The sequence below is a fragment of the Tamandua tetradactyla genome, chromosome 4 (assembly GCF_023851605.1).
Source record: "Tamandua tetradactyla isolate mTamTet1 chromosome 4, mTamTet1.pri, whole genome shotgun sequence".
Classification (NCBI taxonomy): domain Eukaryota; kingdom Metazoa; phylum Chordata; class Mammalia; order Pilosa; family Myrmecophagidae; genus Tamandua; species Tamandua tetradactyla.
The window spans coordinates 27,009,481-27,029,585 of record NC_135330.1 but is presented as its reverse complement, the minus strand read 5'-3'; the positions used below and the strand labels follow the sequence as shown (position 1 = coordinate 27,029,585).

Sequence of the window (20,105 nt, the reverse complement as noted above, 5' to 3'; positions counted from 1 at the left end):
ATCTATTGGTAGAATATTCTTACTTTCAAAGTTCCGACTCCAGCCTTGACCTTAAGGAAAGGAACCACATTTAAAGTGTATTTCCATCTATTCATTTGCTCTTTCATGCAAACATTATATACAAGGGATAGATAAAGTGAGGCGAAGGAGAAAAAAGACTAGATACTCCTCCCCTCCTTTTCTGGTAAGCTTAAAACTAATCATGCAAGTGTTTATTGAATGAGTCCTTTGGGATTAAATAAGAAAAAAAAAAAAAGGATTGCAAGGTTGTCCAGCACAGTTTGTGAAGTGTAGAAAGTGTGCAATAAGCACTAGTTTATTCATTATATTATAATGGACTTTTACTACGAGATGCCACTTGACTTCTAGAGGATCCACCATCCCATTTTCTTCTTTTCCTGTCTTTCACTCCAAGAATGCTCTGTGTATGCTTTATTTTCTGAACTTGTAAAATGAGTTCAATGCTTAGCCACCTAGTGAAGTGTAGACAAGATTAGCTACCTAGTGAAGTGCGGACAAGAGCCTTAGGTCAGAACTTTCCTTAAGTCTCTTCTATGGTTTAAGGCACCTCAGGGAAGAGACACACAACAATCAACGGATGATGATTTTTATCTTTATCAAGTGGCCCACAATCTGGTTATGGGTGCAATGAAAAATTAAGAAAGTAGCACACTGTTATGACTGTCATTTCACAGTCACTCAAATCTGAACTGGAATGCCACAAAACAACTCCCTGTTAGCCCAGAGGGAAAAAAAAAAAGAAAGAAAGTAAAGGGGAAATTCAGATTAGTCACAAAGAAGTTCCCCCGCCTGCCTGCAAAAGCTGCAGCGTTAAAACTGAGAAAGTTCTGCTGTGCTCTTTCAATTGCCTTTTATCTGTGGTCCTGATTGATACACTTGTTCTGCCTTCATCTTCTTTATGGAGAAGAAGTCAGCCCTCCCCTAGGCTCCTCTCTGCTGCAGCTTTCATCTTCCTCACAGCCAGATGGTGAACATGGAAAGGACCCGATCCCTGGACGAGAATGAGGGAAATGTTCCAAGCCTGAGATTCAGGTGGAACAAACTATTGGTGGTGGCCTCGGTGATCCAGGGAGTGGGGCTGCTGCTGTGTCTCACCTATATCTGCCTGCACTTCTATGCTTCTCAGGTAAGATGCACCGTGGGGCACCTTTATTCCTCTCCTTTTAACTGGTAGAAGCTCCAGCAGCTGCAATCACCTGGAGATAATCTGATGCCAAAATTGTTAAGTAAATCTTGTTTTTTGTTTTTTTTTTAACCCCTCAGAGATTGTGAAGTGAGGTCAAAGACCCTTCTGTTTCTCCTTTCCTTCCTTATTTTCCATGGTGGCAGTGGTAAGGCAGAGGGGAGAGGACATGCAGAGGCACTGCTTCTAGATTATTGATTGTTTTGTTTTTCTTTGCACTGCAAGGATACTGGTATTCCTTTTTGGGTTGTCATTTTGAAGCTTTGAGCCACTGATTTCGGTTTATCCATCCTGCTAGTAATATGTCTGATCAGGGAATTAGTATAAAAAGGAAATAAGAGACGAGTTCCTCTTTTCCAAACACCATAGAAAATAAATGAGATTTTTAAAAATGTGAAGTTATTAATATTAAATCCTTTTAAATAGCTGATCTGTGCATTTAAAGGGCAGAGAAGTATGTGTGCATGTGGGTAGGTGCATGTGTCCAAACATTGACCCCAACAATTTAATCAGATGTTTCTAACTATCTAATCACAACTTAAAAATATCACTTTACATTTTTTCCACTTTGTCAATATATTACATAATGGGAGATCATCTTTCTAATATTTTCTCCCATTTAAGATATTCTGTACATTTTTCCTTTTCTTTTTCCAAGATCCCGTACTTTCCCTTTTAACATGATTTTTTGTCTTATATATTTTCTCAGATATACAAATATTATTGGGTCTTCGAGGATGTTATTGATTTCAGAAGACCCCGCTGAAAAGAAAATAAACCTATTTTCTTGTGTTCTCTTGTTGGGGTTAGTCTGTTAATTCTTGTTTCTCTGGCTTGTTGCTTTGAGTTGAAAAAGTCTCTCCCTGGTAAAGGTCAAAGACCAGGAACTTTTATTCCTGTGGGTCATGTCAGAGACCTGGTACCTTCAGTTAAACCAGATGAGATGAACAGAGTCCTAGCAAATGCCTGGGCTTGTTCTGCAGCAGGAAATGGGGGTTTTCAGTCAGGGCAGCTGGTGGGAAGGGATTGGTGATCATTGCACTGTAGAGGGTTTGAATCCCCAAATTCCACAAGTGTGGCTTGGTATTATGCTCAAGTTTCCAGACCAGTTAGCTCAACAACATGCTTGTCCCTTCCTCACCACCGCACAGTTACTTTCTGCACAGAACTCTTTGGTTAAAATGACAGTAGATGGTAGGGTGCCCACAGCGTAGATCAGAATTAGGCTTATCTGACAAGAAGACAAAATAACCAAAAATAGAACAGCTGAGTGTATTCACCAGGTCAGGGAGCCCATAAAGGGCTTTTTTTCAAACAACCACAGCATTACACACTTCCTTACAGCGTGGGGTGATAAAGAGAGAAGACAGATGGCTCCGAACAAAGCCATTTCATTGTATTAGGGCTTGGAGCAGGCAGGAGTAAAATGTAAAAGGTAGACATACAGCTTGTGGTGGCCTGGGGCCACCTCTAGAGAACTGAGCCCAAGGTACACCGAGATGGAGAGGGATCCTTTTTTGGCAAATCAGGAAGGAAAGCTTCAGTGCTGGATTTCAAGACACTAGAGCCCATAATGAGCCATCCCTGGGAGAGAACTAATGTTCTTTAGTCCTGGCGCAGCCTTCAAGAAAAGATCAGGTAAGTTTTGCAGAAATGGAAGCAGAAACAGAGGAGGTATGTTAGAACTGTTAAGGTTGAAGAAAATTGCTTCCATATACTCTAGATACAGAAATATTTTGGCCCAGAAATTTGAAATTCACTTGACATTAAATTTTTTCTAATTTATTGCTAGACTGTTCTAGCCAGCGTATTTTTTTGTACTGTTATAGGACTAATTTACTACAATTATTATTTATTATTATTATGGAGAAGGATAGCATGGATGGGTCTTGTATGGTCTCCCTGGAACTTTACCAAATGAAGATATGGTGGTGTGTGTGCCTATTGAGAGAGAGAGAGAGAGAGAGAGAGAGAGAGAGAGAGAGAGAGAGAGAGAGAGAGAGAGAGAGAGAGAGATTGAGAGAAGGAGGGTGTAGAGTAGCACAGGAAAAAGGACACAGGCTGGTAACCTTTTTAAACACTCCTACAAGATCGTTTGGAATTTAGATTGAGGGGTGGGGTAGATGGTGTTGGTGGTGATAAAAATCAAACCTCCACTTATAAGAAAATATCTAGTTGATTTATACAAGGATGAAATAGAGCTAAAATGCTCATCATTTATCCAGTTAAACTGTTTCTCTTCTATTATAGGAGAAAGGTACTTGGAAGATAATCATACATTTTCCCTTATTTTTATAATGTTGCTTTTAGCCTTATAAGACAGTTTCTTACCTGGACAACTCCTTAAAAATACAGACATAGCTATTAAACTCCATTTGGCAGTCAACTTTCCCTTCAATCAAGTTTAGTTAGCAATTTCTATTTTCTTGCCGCTGGACTGAGTTTTTTTTTTTTTTTTTTTTTTTTTTTTTAAGAGAGAGGGAGGAAGGGAAGGAAAGACAGAGAGAAGGAAGGAAGGAAGGAAGAAAGGGAAACATCTTTAAACATTTTCTTGTTTTATTGTATTTTGTTTGTTTGTTTGTTTTTTACATGGGCTGGGGCCGGGAATCGAACCGAGGTCCTCCGGCATGGCAGGCAAGCACTTTGCCCGCTAAGCCACCGCGGCCCGCCCTGGACTGAGTTTTAACTAAATATGTGAAAAACAGAAAATTTCACTTTTGAGATTCCAGAAAAAAAAGATAGACCTCACCCATCCATCATATAACTCACTTTCCAAAGAGTGCCCACTTTCTCATCTGTGACATGAGGTGGCTGGATCAGATGGTCAGTGAGGTCTTTTCCAGCTTGATATCCTATGACTATGTAGTTTATATATTCATAGAATGGCTATGAGAATTTGAGAAAATCAAAATGTAAGTGAACAGTTTAGTAGATTTTCGTGTCTAAGCCTATGGATTTTCCTGGTTCTTAAGAAAGGTGGAGGGGAATTAAATTTACACACACACACATATATATATATATATATATAGAATTTATACACTCTGTACATAGCTAAAGAGCCTATTCTGGGTTAGCAAAATACTTTGCTTAGAAAAGGGAAAGAAGTGAGCGCTCAAGAATACTCATGACAAGTTTGGCATGGCAGGTGAGAATTCTGCCACTGAGCCACCATTGCACCACCTTATGACGTTTTTAAATAAGTGCTTTGGTTCATCAAAAAACAATGCGCACATTCTTTGGGTAATTATTAGGACTGCTGTTGAAAGTATCAGGCTCCTAGTTGTACCTGGAGCCTCATCTGGGAGACAACTGATCTATAAGGTGAGAAGACTTTATAAATGATATCCATGAGCCCCAGGCCATTGAAGCCTGGCTCTTCTAAGATTTGTATCTCCTTTGTTATGACGCTTTATGGGTGTGAGTGCTTTTAGTGATAATTCCTTAAATTTATCCTGTTTTCCGTGTTCTTTTTACCATTGGGAAGTGGAGGTACCTGGAAACTGAGCTGACCAGTTCTTTGTCAATGACAGAAGAATTAGAACTCACATTTTCTTGCTAAAGTTTCAGGCTATAACTTGGACCTTTCTTTGTATCATTTGGGAAGAGAAAGATGAGGTTGCCTAGGAAAATCTTGTCTCATTAGCTCAGAATAAATTTCTCTCCATCTCTCCATGTACTCTAATATGCTTTTCTAGAAAAACTTTTCTTATGACAGACATTCAAATAATATAATCTCTAATGCAAATTGAATTTGCATTTCATAAGCAAAACCATGGGAATTAAAAAGAAACATCAGAGGTGTTGAACTGATTTGTCATAAAGTGTCTTGAGGCTCTCAATTCTTTGAAAAACAGAATTGTTAGATATTTGAGCAGATATTAGTCTATTTACAGAGAAGGAAACAAATCCAGAGATGATAAGCAAATTGCTCCTGATCACCTAGTTAGAAAGCCAGAAACTCCTGACTCCTAGACTTGTCTTCTTCCTATTATCAATCAAAGCATTCTTTCTCAAATTCATTGAATATTTACTTTGTGTCAGGTGCCATTGTGACACTGGAAACACAAACATGCATTGGAGAATGTTTGTGAATTCTGAACTCATAGTCAAAATGTGGGTGTGGGTGGACAAGAGGGGAGAACGTGTGGAGGCATGTTCAGGTGCAATGGGAGAGGCGAGGAGGGAGAAGGGTCTACCTAAGTCTTTTGGGGATACAGGAAAAACTGGGGGGTGGGAGAAGATAATGCTTGAGCTGATATTTTGAAGGCGGAGTAGAAATTCTTTAAATCGACAAAAGGGATGGAGTGGGTAGGAGGCAGAAGGTATTCTAGGCATGACCAGCAAGTTTCAAAATACCTGGAGTAGTTTTTGGTGAGCAAGTGGTAGATGAGTCTGGGAGCAGATCACAAAGGATCTTGTACATCACACTAAGGGAGCACACTCTTTTTTACATTAAATGCAAAAGAGAATACAGGGAAAATTCACAAAACGTTTGTTTCTCCAACTTGCACTTCTTTTATGTGATCCATACAGAGACAAATACAGAAAGTGAATCTAATCTCATGGTTCACTAGGGGGCACCACAGTAAAACTAACCATTCTCTGGTATCTTTCAAACAGAACCTATCTTTGTTGGATTATAGATAAATTGTAAAACACTTATTTTACAGTTTAGGAGTTTAAAATACATTTTGAATTACCCGTGTGCCAGGTGCTTAATGTTTCCAGCTTCCAAGTCCTCTAAATATACTAACTGTCCCTGTATGTGTTGACTGGTTCATTGGAGATTGGGTGTCTGGTCTCTGGGAATCAAAAGCTCCTTTGGGGGATGGGGTTGTGTAGTGAGGGAGTTGAGGCATATTGCTCCAGATGCTACTGGCAATAATAATCTCTTGGTTTTTTTGCAGTTCTTTTCCCTACTTCTAACCTTACTTCTTCACTATGAGCTTGAAGGAAAATAGGACAGATATTTGAGGCATAGGGACTTGCCTAGGTTTGCACAGAAAGGTCAGGGTTAGAAATGACAGTTCTGTCTCTTTTCATTGCACTCAGCCATGACTTCATGTCTCGTCTCTCAGCTTTAGGAATGTCGGCTGTTTTCTATTTTTTGTTTTTTTTCTAATTTCAGTTGTTCTTGGAAAAAATTTGGGCAAGGATTTCTGACTTAGCACAGGGAAGAAAAACTCTTTTATTAAGAGTTTTAATTTCATTTGCATGAATGTAGATAACATGATCAATGAATCTTTAACAATGGTATAGAACTTCAAAGATTATTTTTATAAAATAGTCATAGCATTGCATGTGTAATATATTCATAGAGGTGGAAGGAGACCTAAGTTTCTGGTACTAGCTCAGTCATTTATTCCCTCTGAGCCTTATTTCTCTCTCATTTTTGTTTTTTTTTTTTAACAATAAGATTAGACCATATAATCACCCAGGGTCTTTTCTGTTCTCTCATACTCTGTTTATAACAATTACTTCGATGTGAGCGTGTGATTTGCATACTATGTGCAAATGCTTATTTACTCATTTACTTATTTAACAATATTTAAAGGGCAAAAGTTATCATCCGGCACTGAGGAAACAACTGTGAATAGGATGGACATTGTCCTCCTTGTTCTCCCAGACCTTGCCCCAGTGGGGGGAAACAGGCAGTGAAAAAACACATGGCATGATATGTACTAAGAACTGGATAAGCGAGAGAGGTATAGAGCTTCAGAGCCTAGAACCTTAGCACCTGTGTTATTTTTCTTTTCTTTGATAAGAAGCTCCACAGCTTTGAGACCTAGTTTCTCAATTGGGATTTTAAATGAACGTACTTATTTTTGCAGACGGGTACATGGTTTCTCTTCTAGTAGTTAACAGAAGGTCTTCAGCTTAAAAAAAGCTATCATTGTCACATCATCTTCATCACCCACTGCTATTCTGAGATGTTTTTTCCAGTAACTAGTCTTTTAGTTTGTGCCAGAAAAATGTTCAGGATTTTTCAGATGTCTTGACTGGAGTTTTTCAAATGCAATTGGGGGTAACAACATCACTGCAGACACAACACTAGAGAAAGTCTTGATTTTTCATTGACATTAGAGGAACCACATGGTGTTATAGCAAAGGGGTCTATTGCATTGAAAGGCCTTCTTTCCAGCCTTATTCACATAGCCTCATGGAATTTGCTTCTTGAATATTGTCATTTGCCTACTTTCTGAAATGGAGGGGTCATTAGACACTATTTATTCCAACCTTCTTAATAGATTGAGGTTGGACATTGAGATAAGGAAATTAAAGACTGAAGAAGGGAAAGGACTTTCTCTGGCGCCTACCAGAACCCAGGTATTCCTACTCCTAGCTCAATGCCTTCCTTATCCAAACTACTAGGTTGCCTTCCCAAGGCAATGGTGGTCCCTACTTTTCATATAACAAATGGGAAGGGGAATGAGTGGCTTCAAAAGAAAAAGTATTAAGTATAATAATTCCGCTGCTCCTTTTGTACTCAAGGATCGAGAATAGGGAAATTTTGGAAACCTTGACAAATATATGGTGTTGGTTAGAACCAGCATCAATATTAAGTGACCATGCAAGCCATCAGCTAAGGTCCATGCATAGTCAAAGGAACCAAATTCTACTTTAGTTCAGTAAAAACTTATTTACTAAGTGCCAACTATGTTTGAAGCATGATAAGATTTTGGGTCACGCAGTGTCTACATTGTAAACCTACCCTTTCAGTTGCTTAGAGACAAAGCTAGTACTAGGTGAAATTCCCCAATCACTGAAGTTAAGAAGAGAGTTCTCAGAAATGTTTTGGCAGATCCCTCTTTGATAATACTTTGAAGATTTCACCATTGGGGAAGAGAAACCAAGGTATGAGAAAATCTTCCTCTCGAGCATATGACCAGTTGGTACATTGAGTCAATCATATACTTTTGAAGGTATGTTCATGCCACATGGATGATTTTGGTTGATTTGGTTATTTACATAGATACATAAGTTTCCTCCCAGGAATCTGTCAACTGTGATAATGAAACCATAGTTTGTGTTCTCTGAGGTTCAGGGAAAGGATCTGTAGAAGGAAGTTGGATTAAGAAGGTATCTGAATATCACATGGGCTGTGCAGTGGGGTGGAGGATGGAGATTAAGAGAGAGGCTGCCTCAACAACAAGGTGGCATGCATGGTAAGGGGCAGAAATGGAGAAAGAGATGGTTTTGGATGACAGTTAAAATGACTTTTCTTTGGGCTCACTAAATCTCAATGAATTATTTAACAAAGTTTTAAAACTCACGTATTTTCATCTCTGAGAAACATAACTTTTGGGATAAAGTTCTCTAAATATTGAAGACTCCTTAGCCAGAGTATCAGTTTTTTGCCCATTCTTCCTATTCCTTTCTCTTTTTCTCTGGAAGAGAAAGAGATAGGGGTTCTGAATTTCCCTGATCAGTTGTGCAGGCCCATCCCTTTGTGAAGGGTTGTTTCCATGGAGAACTGAATACATACTAACTCCAGTAGGGTGAGCCTACCTTCTCAGCCTACTGTTGTGGAGTGGTGTGGAAAATTCCATCTTCCTCTTCAGAGGCCTCCCAAGACACACCCTTAGAGCTTGCAAGGTCATGTTTTTATGATTTCTCAGATCCCCTCTGAATGACCCAAAGAACAAGGTCAGGGGATGGGAGTTCACATCCAGTGGAGATGGCATGGTGAACCAGGGAGTCTGCATCATAGATCTGTTTCCCCACCCATCATCCACTGACTCACTTCCCAATGTCACCCCCAACCCCTCCACTTCCATCCCCACCCAGGGTCCTGACATTGTGACCTGGTATCAAGTGAAGAAGGGTAAGACCCACATAATGAATGCAGAGCCACTTCCTGGTTTCTTACCTGATGCACATCGTTCCCTCCTGCCACAAATATCCCCCTCCATGCCAAATGCCAAATGAATATACAATGGGCAGTCCCACCCACATCACAGTGAGTCAGAACTGAAGGGTTCTACTCTCCAAAGAGGAGTTCATGAAACCAGCATCACCTTCTTGGGTACACAGTTCTAGTGGGAAAATGCCCAACATCAAGCACTTCCCACCTTTGTTCTCGGAGGGGACAGGAAAGGAAAAATTCTGACTCTTCTACTTGCAGCCTTTTTTGTACTCACCCCTGGACCTGTTAACCTTTGCCAGGACAGTTGCAACTAATCAAAGCCCAGCTAATGATTGCAGCAACCTGAATTACAAAGATAAACCTGGGGCTGGGGTGTTTGTGTGTGGGTGGGGTGGGGTGTGGGGAAGTGTTGACTAAAGAGCTCTTTCTCAGGGAGAATTTCTGGGCATTTTGAGACATATCTGAGTATTTTGAGAACTATCTTTAAGAATATCTTCATCTTGAAGCTGCACCTGAAATATAGTTTTTTGTTTGTATCTTTTGTTTTTGTTTTTTTTCTTTTTCCTTTATATATATATATATATTTTTTAAATTAGTATTATTATTTTAATTCTCTTCTCTATATTAACATTCTATATCTTTCTCTGCTGTTTTGCTAGTTCTTTTCCTAAATTGATGCAAATGTACTAAGAAATGATGATTATACATCTATGTGATGATACTAAGAATTACTGAGTGCATGTGTAGAATGGAATGATTTCTAAATGTTGTGTTAATTTCTTTTCTTTTTTTTGATTAATAAAAAAAATTAAAAAAAAAAGAATATCTTCATCTTATTTAATACTGATAATGAAGATAATCCAAATTAATCTTAGGCCCTCAGATAAATGCACTCAGGGTTTCTTTACTCTTAAGATGATATAGGACAAAGAATAGTTATATTATCATGGAAAGATTCCTGGGGTTTGATCAAACTTAATACCTGTTTATTCCTGAGCAAATCCTTTATAGCAGTGATTCTCATTTTTCCTATCTTTGAAATGAGTAATTATTATTCCAATTTCATAGGGTTATTTTTAGCAGCAAATGAGGCAATGAATTGAAAGGGCCTGGTAGAGTACATGGTATGTTATAAATGATCATTAGGTTTTTATCCTTTTTTCTTGAATACACCTAATACAGTCCCATTTCTAGACTTTTTTTCTCCAGATGGTTATGGAATGTCATTTGCTTATCTGGGTCCTCTTTTACATTCAAAGCCTAAGCCTAAGTCTTTTCTCTCTGGTAGAATCTTTCTTAGTTGTGAAGTCTACAATGATATTTCTGTTTTCTGTGACTTTACAACATGCAATGCCTATGGATATTTCTGATTTGGTATTAACTAAAAGTTACTTTTGTCATTTTATGTAGAGGGATTATTTCCCCAACTGGAGTATAAGATTGCGTGCTCTCCCCTTTTATGTTCCCTTAGTACAATATAATGTCTGCTACATAGGAGGTACTCAACAATTGTAAATACTACTTCTAATCAAACCACTAAGTAATAATACAATCCTCTTGTTCATTCACTCACTGAATAATGCTTTCAGTAAATGAAACATTTCTTGAGCATTGACTTTGGGAAAGGCATTGCACAAGACATGGTAGAAGATACATTCCCAGATTCAAGCCTTTAGAAGCTCACAGGTTAGTGCAGTTATTTTCAAATCTGGAAACTGGGGTGCTTATAACAATGCAGATTCCTGGCTCCAACCAGGCCTTCCTTTTGAATCAGAGTCTTTGGGAATGCTGACTTCTAAAAACAAATTTCCCAGGCACTTCTCATGCACATTAATTTAAGAATCACTGGGCTAGCTAACCTTCCCATTTTGTCATCAGCTACTTCTAGACATGACATGTGCATTGTATTAGTCAGAGTTCTCTAAAGAAACAGAACCAACAAAATATATCTGCAAATATGAAATTTATAAAAGTGCCTTACACAACTGTGGGGACATAAGAGTCCAAAATCCATAGGGCAGGCTGCAAGCTGGCAGCTCCAAAGAAGGTCCTGAATAAAACTCCTAGGAGAGGCTGGCTGATTGAAGTGGAAAGAGAGATTATCTCTTCTGAATTCTCCTTAAAAGCCTTCAGGTGATTAGATTAAGGATCATTTATTGCAGAAAACACTTCCCTTAGCTGACTGGAGTTGTAATAAGCCATGGATGGAACCAGCTACTCATGATTTAAGTCCATGAAATGTCCCCACTGCAACAGATAGCCCAGTGCTTGCTTGACCAGACAACTGGGCACTATCTCCTGACCAAGTTGACATATGGACCTGACTATCACATGCATTATTCGTCAAATGGTCAAATCACTCATATATCAAGTGCCTACTTGGTACTTGGTTTTTCCTGTTTTCTTGGATTCTCTTATGACAGCCCCTCAAAGCCAGAAGGAAGCCTGGACTCTGGGTTTTCCCCACACATTCTCCCACTGAAGTCATTGTGAGACTACCTACTGTCAATCTACTATGTGCTGCAACTTCTTTCTTCCAAGGTTAGCACTAAAGTGGGCACAAGTGATGGAGTATTAACACGGTCTTCATAGTAGTTTTGCTTCAGTTCAAATTTGCACTGAAAGAATGAAAACTATTTGTATAGTGTAATGAAAACTGTACTGAAATGGAGGGCAGGAGTCAAATCCCTTCATTTCTGTGGACCTCAGTTTCTTCATCTATAAAATATAAGATCCAACTAGAAGAGGATTTCTTTTATCATGTTTCATGCTTTCTTTGAATTGCAGGGGTGTACTTTGATTCTGGTCTGGAGACTTACAAAAGAGGTTTGCATTCCACCTTTGTGGATGGTCTAAGCTGTTCAGACTTTCCATATTGAAAAAGCTTCATCATGTAGCCCATCCTCACATGGAAGCCTTCCTTACTTTGATATTTTCAATTTAATTTTAGTATCTGCAGAAGATCTTGGGATTTTGCTTCTTTGATATAAAAAAGACTACATTTGCTCATGTGGATAGAAAAAAATATCTTCTGATTATTTTCTGGTAACCTTTCTTATAAAGCCCAGATTATTTTTTACATTGTTCCTCTGGGCTACAGAGACCGAGAGGGCTGATATTTTAGGGAACAGATGACTTTGGCAGTCTTTGTTTTTTCTTTAACTCTTTTCTTTATTTTGTAAATATATGTAAATCTTATATAGTGTTTGGTAGAATAAATTGCAAACATGACGTGGAGCTTGTCTTCTATGTGCGTAAAAGAATAAGTGTGGAAGTTTATCATCCCCTTACAATTCCAGACTAGGTCCTGAACAATCACATTCCTTATGCCACTTAAATCCATAACAGCCCTCTGAGATATAGATTATTATTATTTTTTTTTGCATGGGCAGGCACCAGGAACCAAATGAGATATAGATTTTTATCTCCATTCTACAGATGGGGAAACTAAAGATTAGCAAGGTAATGTAATTTTTCCAAGGTCACAAAGCTAAGAATGGTAGAGGAGATGAGACATGGACATATTTCCTGAATTATAAATCAGTAAGTGGTAAGGTGCCATCAGAATTATTTAAAATACTTGCTATGGGGGTATAGAAACCAAAAATCAGGATACTGATTTAAGCCTTGCAAGTGGTAAGATTTTGTTTTGCAGAGATGGATAAAAGGACATTCTTGGGGAGAACAAGGAAGCAAGCACTTTTGAATGCTTTCCATGTGCCAGGCAAGTTGCTGAGTATTTTCACATAAATTATCCTAATTTGACTTCACAGTCATTGCATGAAGGGTTCCAATAACAGTATTATACCATATTTTCAAATATTAAAACTAAAACTCATAAACAGTATATAACCTTTTCAAAAATCACAAAGCTAGAAAAGCCACAATTTGAATAGAGTCTGACTCCAAAGCCTATGCTCTTTGTCCCATCCCACTAGACTTTCCATTCAAGGGCAAGGAGATTAGCGCAAATGGCTGGCTAGATTATAAGCCAGAGAAAGGATATCTATGACAATATCCCTTAACAAGAAGGTTGGAACCAAGTCATGGAGGACCTTGAACCAGATACTGTGGGGGTATCTCTGGATAGTGGGGTAGTCAGGATGAGGTAATCAAGTGTGGAAGATGAGGGAGCAAATGGTGGCAGGGCAGGGAGTAAGAGGAAAGTCCATCTTTTTCTATTTCACAAAATTGCCTAAACTTGACACATTGATGCCAGTGAGAACCTTCTGAGAATGTGCAAATTCCTATCTCAGGGTGACTTTCTGGAAAAAGTACAGGGAAGGATGACTTAGTCTGGAGTACCAGTAGATCAGCCCAAGGGAGGAAGCCACATTTGTTTTTCCTTGCTTCCGCCTGTTCATGGTTTCAGAGGATGTCTGCTTGGTCACTACCACCCCTATGCCATCAGGGCATTTCAAAGAGTTGGGAAGTTTCTTTGATTTGTAGAAATATTTGCTATTTTTATAAAGTCAGTTAAATAACCCCAAATCACAAGGACTTTGCAAATCAGGGACACTTGAGGTAAATCTGGGGTTGGGGAGTATCTTAGTTTCCAGGCTGCTAAGACAAATGTCACACAATGGGGTGGTACAGCAACAGGAATTTCATGGCTCGTGGTTTCAGAGGTTAGAAGGCTTGCCTCCTCCTGGGATCAGTAGCACTCTGGCTGGCCAGCAATTCTTGGATCCCTTGGCTTTCTCATCACATGATAATGCTCTCTCTTTCTCTTCTGGGTTCCTGATGACTTGTAGCTTTTCCCTGTGGCCTTTTCTGACTATGTCTGAATCTTTTCTGCTTATAAAGGACTGCGGTAATGAGATGGAGGCCCATCTTCATGTGGTTGGGCCACACCCCAACAAAAATGACATCTTCTAAAAGTCCTGTTAATAATGGGCTCATACCCATAGGAATGGGATTAAGATTGAGAACGTGCTTTTTTTTTTTTTCCTTTCATTATAATTCAACCTGCCACACGGAATCTTCATGATTTTCTCTTTTATTGACATTGACTCAAAGTTACAACTTATGAAATCTAAATCATGGAAAGTTAGTGCTGAAAGGGATCCCTGTGATCTTCTAGTTTTTAAAGGTGAGGAAACTTAAGTCTAGAGAAGTTATGAAACTTGTCTAAGATGACACACTCTCTGAATATCTGGCATTAACACCCATGTTACTGGTTGCTGAGCCTTGTAACTACCTCACAGGCTGATTCTGACTTTAATAAGGTGTTGATTCATGCTGGGACTAACTGGCCCAAGGAGAACTGGAGGTATTTATTTATCTGGGGGATTATCGTGGCAGGATAATATGCCTTTTGAGAGGTCTTCCAGACCACTTCCTTAAGCACAAACAACACTAATTCAGGTGTCACAGAAAGTTAACAAAAAGAAGAGAGCCAAAGACTCCCATTTTTACCTAAGTCAACACATCTCACTAGTGCTCAATACATTGCACTAGTATCACTTTGGAGGCCCAGCCACTGGCAGGTTTCAGAAAGGCTCTCCCTTCTCCTACGCACCCTCTTGGTTTCAGCTTAGTAAGGTGCTATATTACTTAAAATGGAAGAAGGGAATTCCTTATCTGTATGGGCAGTTTCAGTGGAATCCCCTGGACTGCAGTTAGTGTGCCAGGAGTGTGGGAAGCAGGGATTCACTTTGTAGCATATGAAAACAAATCTCTCCCTATAAGTTTAATCAGGATATCTTGCCAAAATAACCTTCTTGGAAGAACTATTGTTCTTGGCAAGCACAAAGGGTATTCTTTTTTTCTATTTCTTTTTATAGTAGGTAATACAAGTATATAGCACCAATTCTTAAAAGATTAAAAAAAAAACATGAAAAATAAAAATCTCTCCCATTCTTGACCTCAGGGTTCCAATTCCTTTTCTTAGGGACAAATTTTATGACCAATTTCTTAGGTATTCTTTTCAATATAGTCAATGGCCATGCAAGTATTTTTACTATTTTTTAATACAAATGTGAATATATACTACACATGATTTTTGAGCCCTTTGCTTTTTCGCTTAATGTATCTTGGAATTTCCTCCAATTCAACTTCTTTGTTCTTTTAACCACCATATCACTACAGGTATTTTATATAGTGGGCTTCCTCTCTTCCTTGTTTTTACTTCTTTTCTTGATCTTGAATACTCACTTGGTTTAAGTTTAGCTTTTCAAATTGTTGAAGGGGAGGGAAAGACCCCACATTTTAAAAAGTTATACCCAAATCTACTGAACTTTTAAGGATTGGACCAGTTTTTATTGGCCATGTCCCCTGAAAATAGGACTCCTTTACTCTTGTCTTACAGTAAAAGAGTAGGTGATTAGGATTTCGAGACTTCACTCCCAGTATATTCTGGGATTCTGTGGCCTTGATAGATGGATTGATTAACCACTGTCCTCTCTATGAGGAGATCTCTATGAGTGAATGGGTTTCTTAACAAGATGGCTATTTAGATGACTGTTCATAATAGGGTGGCTGTTGACTGTCAAAATGGGAAATTGGGGCTTAGTGAGTCAAAATAATATACCAAACAAAAATTTGGTGGACCTGAGAACAGATCCCAGATACTTGCATTAAAGAGAAAAATAATCCTCTTAAGAGATGTTACTTAAAAGAAAGGTGGGGGGGAGGAGGCCTGGGCAGATGAGAAATCTGGATCTGAACATCGTAGACGATGTCAAGACTTTTGTTAGGTTCTTGTTTAGTGCAAAAAACATTTTGGAGTTTCCCCCATTGGCTATTGCATTTCTTTTTCATTTGATAAGACTTTCTAGTTCAATTTGTTCATCTTTTTTTCTAAAAATATGTCCTTTTTCCTCCCTCAGGTGCCTCCTCAGAATACTTCAATTCAAAGTATCAGAGCTGTATTTTCCAGTGAGTACTGCCCAAAGTTTTAATTAATTCATATTTTAAAAAGAATCTTCTCTTCAGTCTTTAAATTTTTTCCAGAGTACAAAATTTCTGCCTTTCCAAAGGAAGCATTATATTCCAGAATTGTTGGAACTTGCATATTATTTTCATTTGAGACCAAGAGCGCTGGATAAAAAAGAAAAGGCAATTAATTAGTCACCAAATAAGTGCTGGTCACTGTACTAATTACTTTATATCCCCTCACTTAATCCTCTCAGGATCTCTTCGAGGTAGGAATTGTTCTAATTATTTTTTAGGTAAGAAAATAAGGCTTTCCTCTTATAAGACTATCTGACTGTAAGACACATATTGCAATAATCCTATTATGGGACAAGATTATACCTCAGTGAGGTTGTTCCTTAATGAGACCTCATACATGATGACAATGTAATACTTTACTACTAGGAGAGCACTGTTTGGATCTATGATTATACTAGGACAACCATCTGTTGTTTCTATGACTGTTCATTTGTTTATTAAATTCTCTGAGCCTGAGGAGAAGTATATCTTGCAGTCCATAACTAGTCCTCATTTTTATTTCAAAGTATGGTCCATGGGCCTGGTACAAATAAAAAATTACTGAATTGCAGCTAGAAGCAGGGTGCTATTCTTTCCCATCACTAAGGAACATGGACCAAGTGAAAACATGATTGGTTGATCCTTCAAGATGGTGTTAAGGATGACATGGAAGTAAAAGAAATTTAGGCTCTTGGTTTACACATGGATTGGCCCCACACAAACCTACCAAAGTGATAACTCTGTCTCTTTCCTCTTTCTCCTGTGATGATGACCCTTGCCAAGGCACCTTCTTCCCTACCCACCCCCACCAGAAAAACAAAACAAAACAAAACAAAAAAACAAAAAATGAACAATAAGAAGGTGGAAGGGAGGAGCGGTCCCCCATCCTTGAGTTACCCTGCCAGTTTCTTATTGAATCCAGCCTAAGCCCACAGATATTCTGATATGTACAGTTGCATTTATTAGGTCAGAGTAATTGTTGGCCAATGCCAACAATAAAGGCTGCTTGTAAGTCTAGCACTTGGGACGTGTGAAGGATTTTTGTTCCAACATCAAGTGAAGGGAGAATAGGGACCAGATAAAATCAATTGCTTTGAGTCGAGCTTCTCAGTGAGAGTGTGTGTGAGACCAGGGCAGGGAACACTCTTGCCACCCCTTGCTATAGTCCATCCACTGATTAAGGAAAGGGAGCACTGATGTTGCCAACATCTCTTGGCTCTGAAAAGTCAGAAACTCCATTTCCTACCATTGATCTATTGTGACAATTGCTGTAATCTCTCAGCTTTTGAGTCACAGCCCCATCTGAGGCTGACCATAAGAAGAATAAGCTCTGCCTCTTCTTCCATTCCATAGGTAATGCACGCTCCAACCCACATGTAGAAACACCATACTCTCTTGCTTTCACTCTTCCCCAAATCTCTCGCTATCACTTTCTCTTTCCTTGATTCTAGTTGTATTGGAAGGTTCCTGCAATGTGATGCTTAGGAATTATTCTTTTTTTATTTTCTCTCGCTCTCTCCCCACCCCCCATTCCACCCCCAACCCCCCCACTCTCAGGTTGTGAAAATGAGAAAGGTTGTCACATGAAGTCTCAAAGAAACAACCAAGAAACCATGAAAGTGCAAGACAATGCAATCATCATCAACTGTGATGGGTTTTATCTCATTTCCCTGAAGGCCTGCTTCACCCAGGAGGTTAGCCTCAGCCTTCAATACCGGCAGAGTCATCCACCCCTCTTCCCTCTGAACCAGGTCAGGTCTGTTGACTCCATCACAGTGGCATATCTAGCCTACAAGGACAAAGTCTACTTGAATGTAACCACTCACAATATCTCCTATGAAACCACAGAGGTGAATGGTGGGGAACTGATTCTTATCCATCAAAGTCCTGGTGAATACTGCGTCCACTGAGGAACTTACAGAAGCACCTAAGGCAAGCACCAGCATGAAAGCCAAGCAGGGGATGGACAGGAGATTGATTCTTCATTGTGAGTGGAGAAGACACCCCAGCTCAACACCCCTATCACCTAAATGGCCTGATGGGATGTGACCAGAAGCAGATTCCCTCCACTGCACCTCAGGGATATTTAAAACTTATTTTACATACCAGATAACCTTATTTATCCTCATATCTTCAAAATCACCTAAGTCTCATCCCTCATGACTGCTGAGAGTCTATTAGGTACCTTCGCCGGAATGAGAAAATAAGCTCTTCTTCCTCAAGACACATTACTTCCATCAGCCAGGTCATAATACATTTACTTCATTCAAAAAGACATTGACTCCCATTTGCTAGAATTTGGACATCTGGCATTATCAAAATAAAGATGAACAAGAAGGAAAGTTATGAGGCTATCAAAGCTGCCTCTCCAAGGTTAAATGACTGTAGGTTACTTATTGCCTATGTACTGTTTTCATTCGGCAGAGTTCAAAAGGAAAAACTACTTGTGAGCAGCTGCCAGGACTTGAAGATAGTCATCTAAGGAATACTGAGTGCTCTGGGCTTTTAAAAATTTCCCAGCCTCCAAACAACCTTAACAAAAATGTCCCTTCACATCATCCTGGAGATATGTTGGCAAGAAACCTGATCAGCAGCTTAGTGAAAACCAAGAGAGATTTTTCTAAACAAGGAGAGTGAGATACTTTATTGTGAGGGTTATCTTTATTGCACAGGACAGCAGTGATGCTGGGCCTATCAGAGGAAAAAGCAATAGGAATTTAAGCAGTTAATGTGGGGATGAAAACACATTCTTTACTACAGATTGGCAAAGGAACTCATGCTCATCCTCCTGCTTGTGCTGAGATTCCCACTCAGCACTGTGCCTTGTACACATTTACCACATTGTTAGTTTCCAAAACAGGATGTGATTCTATTTCAAGTGTAACTTTAGGTCAAAGGCACTAAAAAGCGATTGTATATTAGGAAAAGAAATTCCCTCTCTCTAGGAATACCATAATACCGCATATGATCTCACATAATTCACTGACAGTAGAAGGACCTATAATCAGCCAACACCAAGGCTTCAAGAGAACAGGAACCCCTTATATTTGGTTTAAATGTCCCCTTTAACTTGGCACAGTGTTATCATATTTATGCCATTATGGATGAATGTGATTTTTCATAGGCCAAATTTCCAGATGACTCTTAAGTTCTCTATGTGTCAAAACATTTCCAAATTTAAACTTTTTGATATTAAAATTAATTTAGCAGTTACTTCCTTTCCATTTTAAATACAGTACGTGACACATAATTGAATCTTTCTGAATGATTCTGTGTCATTAATACAATGATATGTCCAGGATCGACAGAAAGATGGACTGTTCGCCCCTACACTAAATGGCCCCAATTAATTTTTTACAATTAATCAAAATTTGTAATTTTATTTTCTGCCTGCTTGATACAATTTTTTTCTATGTCCTCTTAAGTGTCTATCTCTAACTATAATCCTGCCCCTCTATTTTAACCTGTTACAAAAAGAAACTAAATGAAAAGAAGCTAATTTTAAAAATACTATAAGGTGAGAATAACCAAGCTCCGAGTAGCTATCAAAACACTCACATAATAATAGCTAAAAATTTACAGAATACTTATGCCCTGGCTCGGGGTTAAATGCTTTACGTGAATTATTCTGAGCAAGGACTTTTTGGTATCAGTCTAGCTACTCAGAGGATTTATCTGTGTTTTGTGAGCTTGTATAGCTGTTTACTTGTTTGTTACTGACGATGCTCTGCAAACCTAGTATTAGTCAGTAAGCAAATGTTTATGACTATAGGTAATATTTAAGAAATTGTATGTTTACTTTTTATTTTATTTTATTTTTACATGGGCAGGCACTGGGAATCGAACCTGGGTCCTCTGGCATGGCAGGCAAGCATTCCTGCCTGCTGAGCCACTGTGGCCCTCCCTGTATGTTTACTTTTTAAGTTTAGAATTTCTGTCTGTATTTTTCATGGACATGCATATGCCAGAACTAAGCCTGATTATTTTGTGGATTATGTTGTCTTTGGTACCACGGAGCCCTCTCATGAGGCACTTGCTCCCTTTGGGTGCCCCTGGCCTGCTCATCCATGGTAGCTTCCTTCAGCTACACAGGGAAGCTTC

At 38.9% G+C, this 20,105-nt stretch overlaps 1 protein-coding gene across 2 annotated transcripts; it reads left to right on the top strand.

The window, feature by feature from the left end:
* Window positions 1–882: 882 nt before the first annotated feature.
* On the top strand, window positions 883–18,372 carry TNFSF4 (TNF superfamily member 4). 2 transcript variants are annotated; one of them, XM_077155755.1, is made up of 3 exons: window positions 883–1,147; window positions 15,902–15,950; window positions 17,562–18,372. In XM_077155755.1, the coding sequence occupies exons 1-3, from the start codon at window positions 986–988 to the stop codon at window positions 17,912–17,914; spliced, it is 564 nt and encodes a 187-aa protein (XP_077011870.1). In that variant the 5' UTR covers window positions 883–985; the 3' UTR covers window positions 17,915–18,372. The 2 variants fall into 2 exon arrangements, 1 of the variants encoding a protein (XP_077011870.1); XR_013173451.1 differs by lacking the exon at window positions 883–1,147 and adding an exon at window positions 2,786–2,842 and having other exon boundaries at window positions 17,562–17,580.
* The last annotated feature ends 1,733 nt before the right edge of the window (window positions 18,373–20,105 follow it).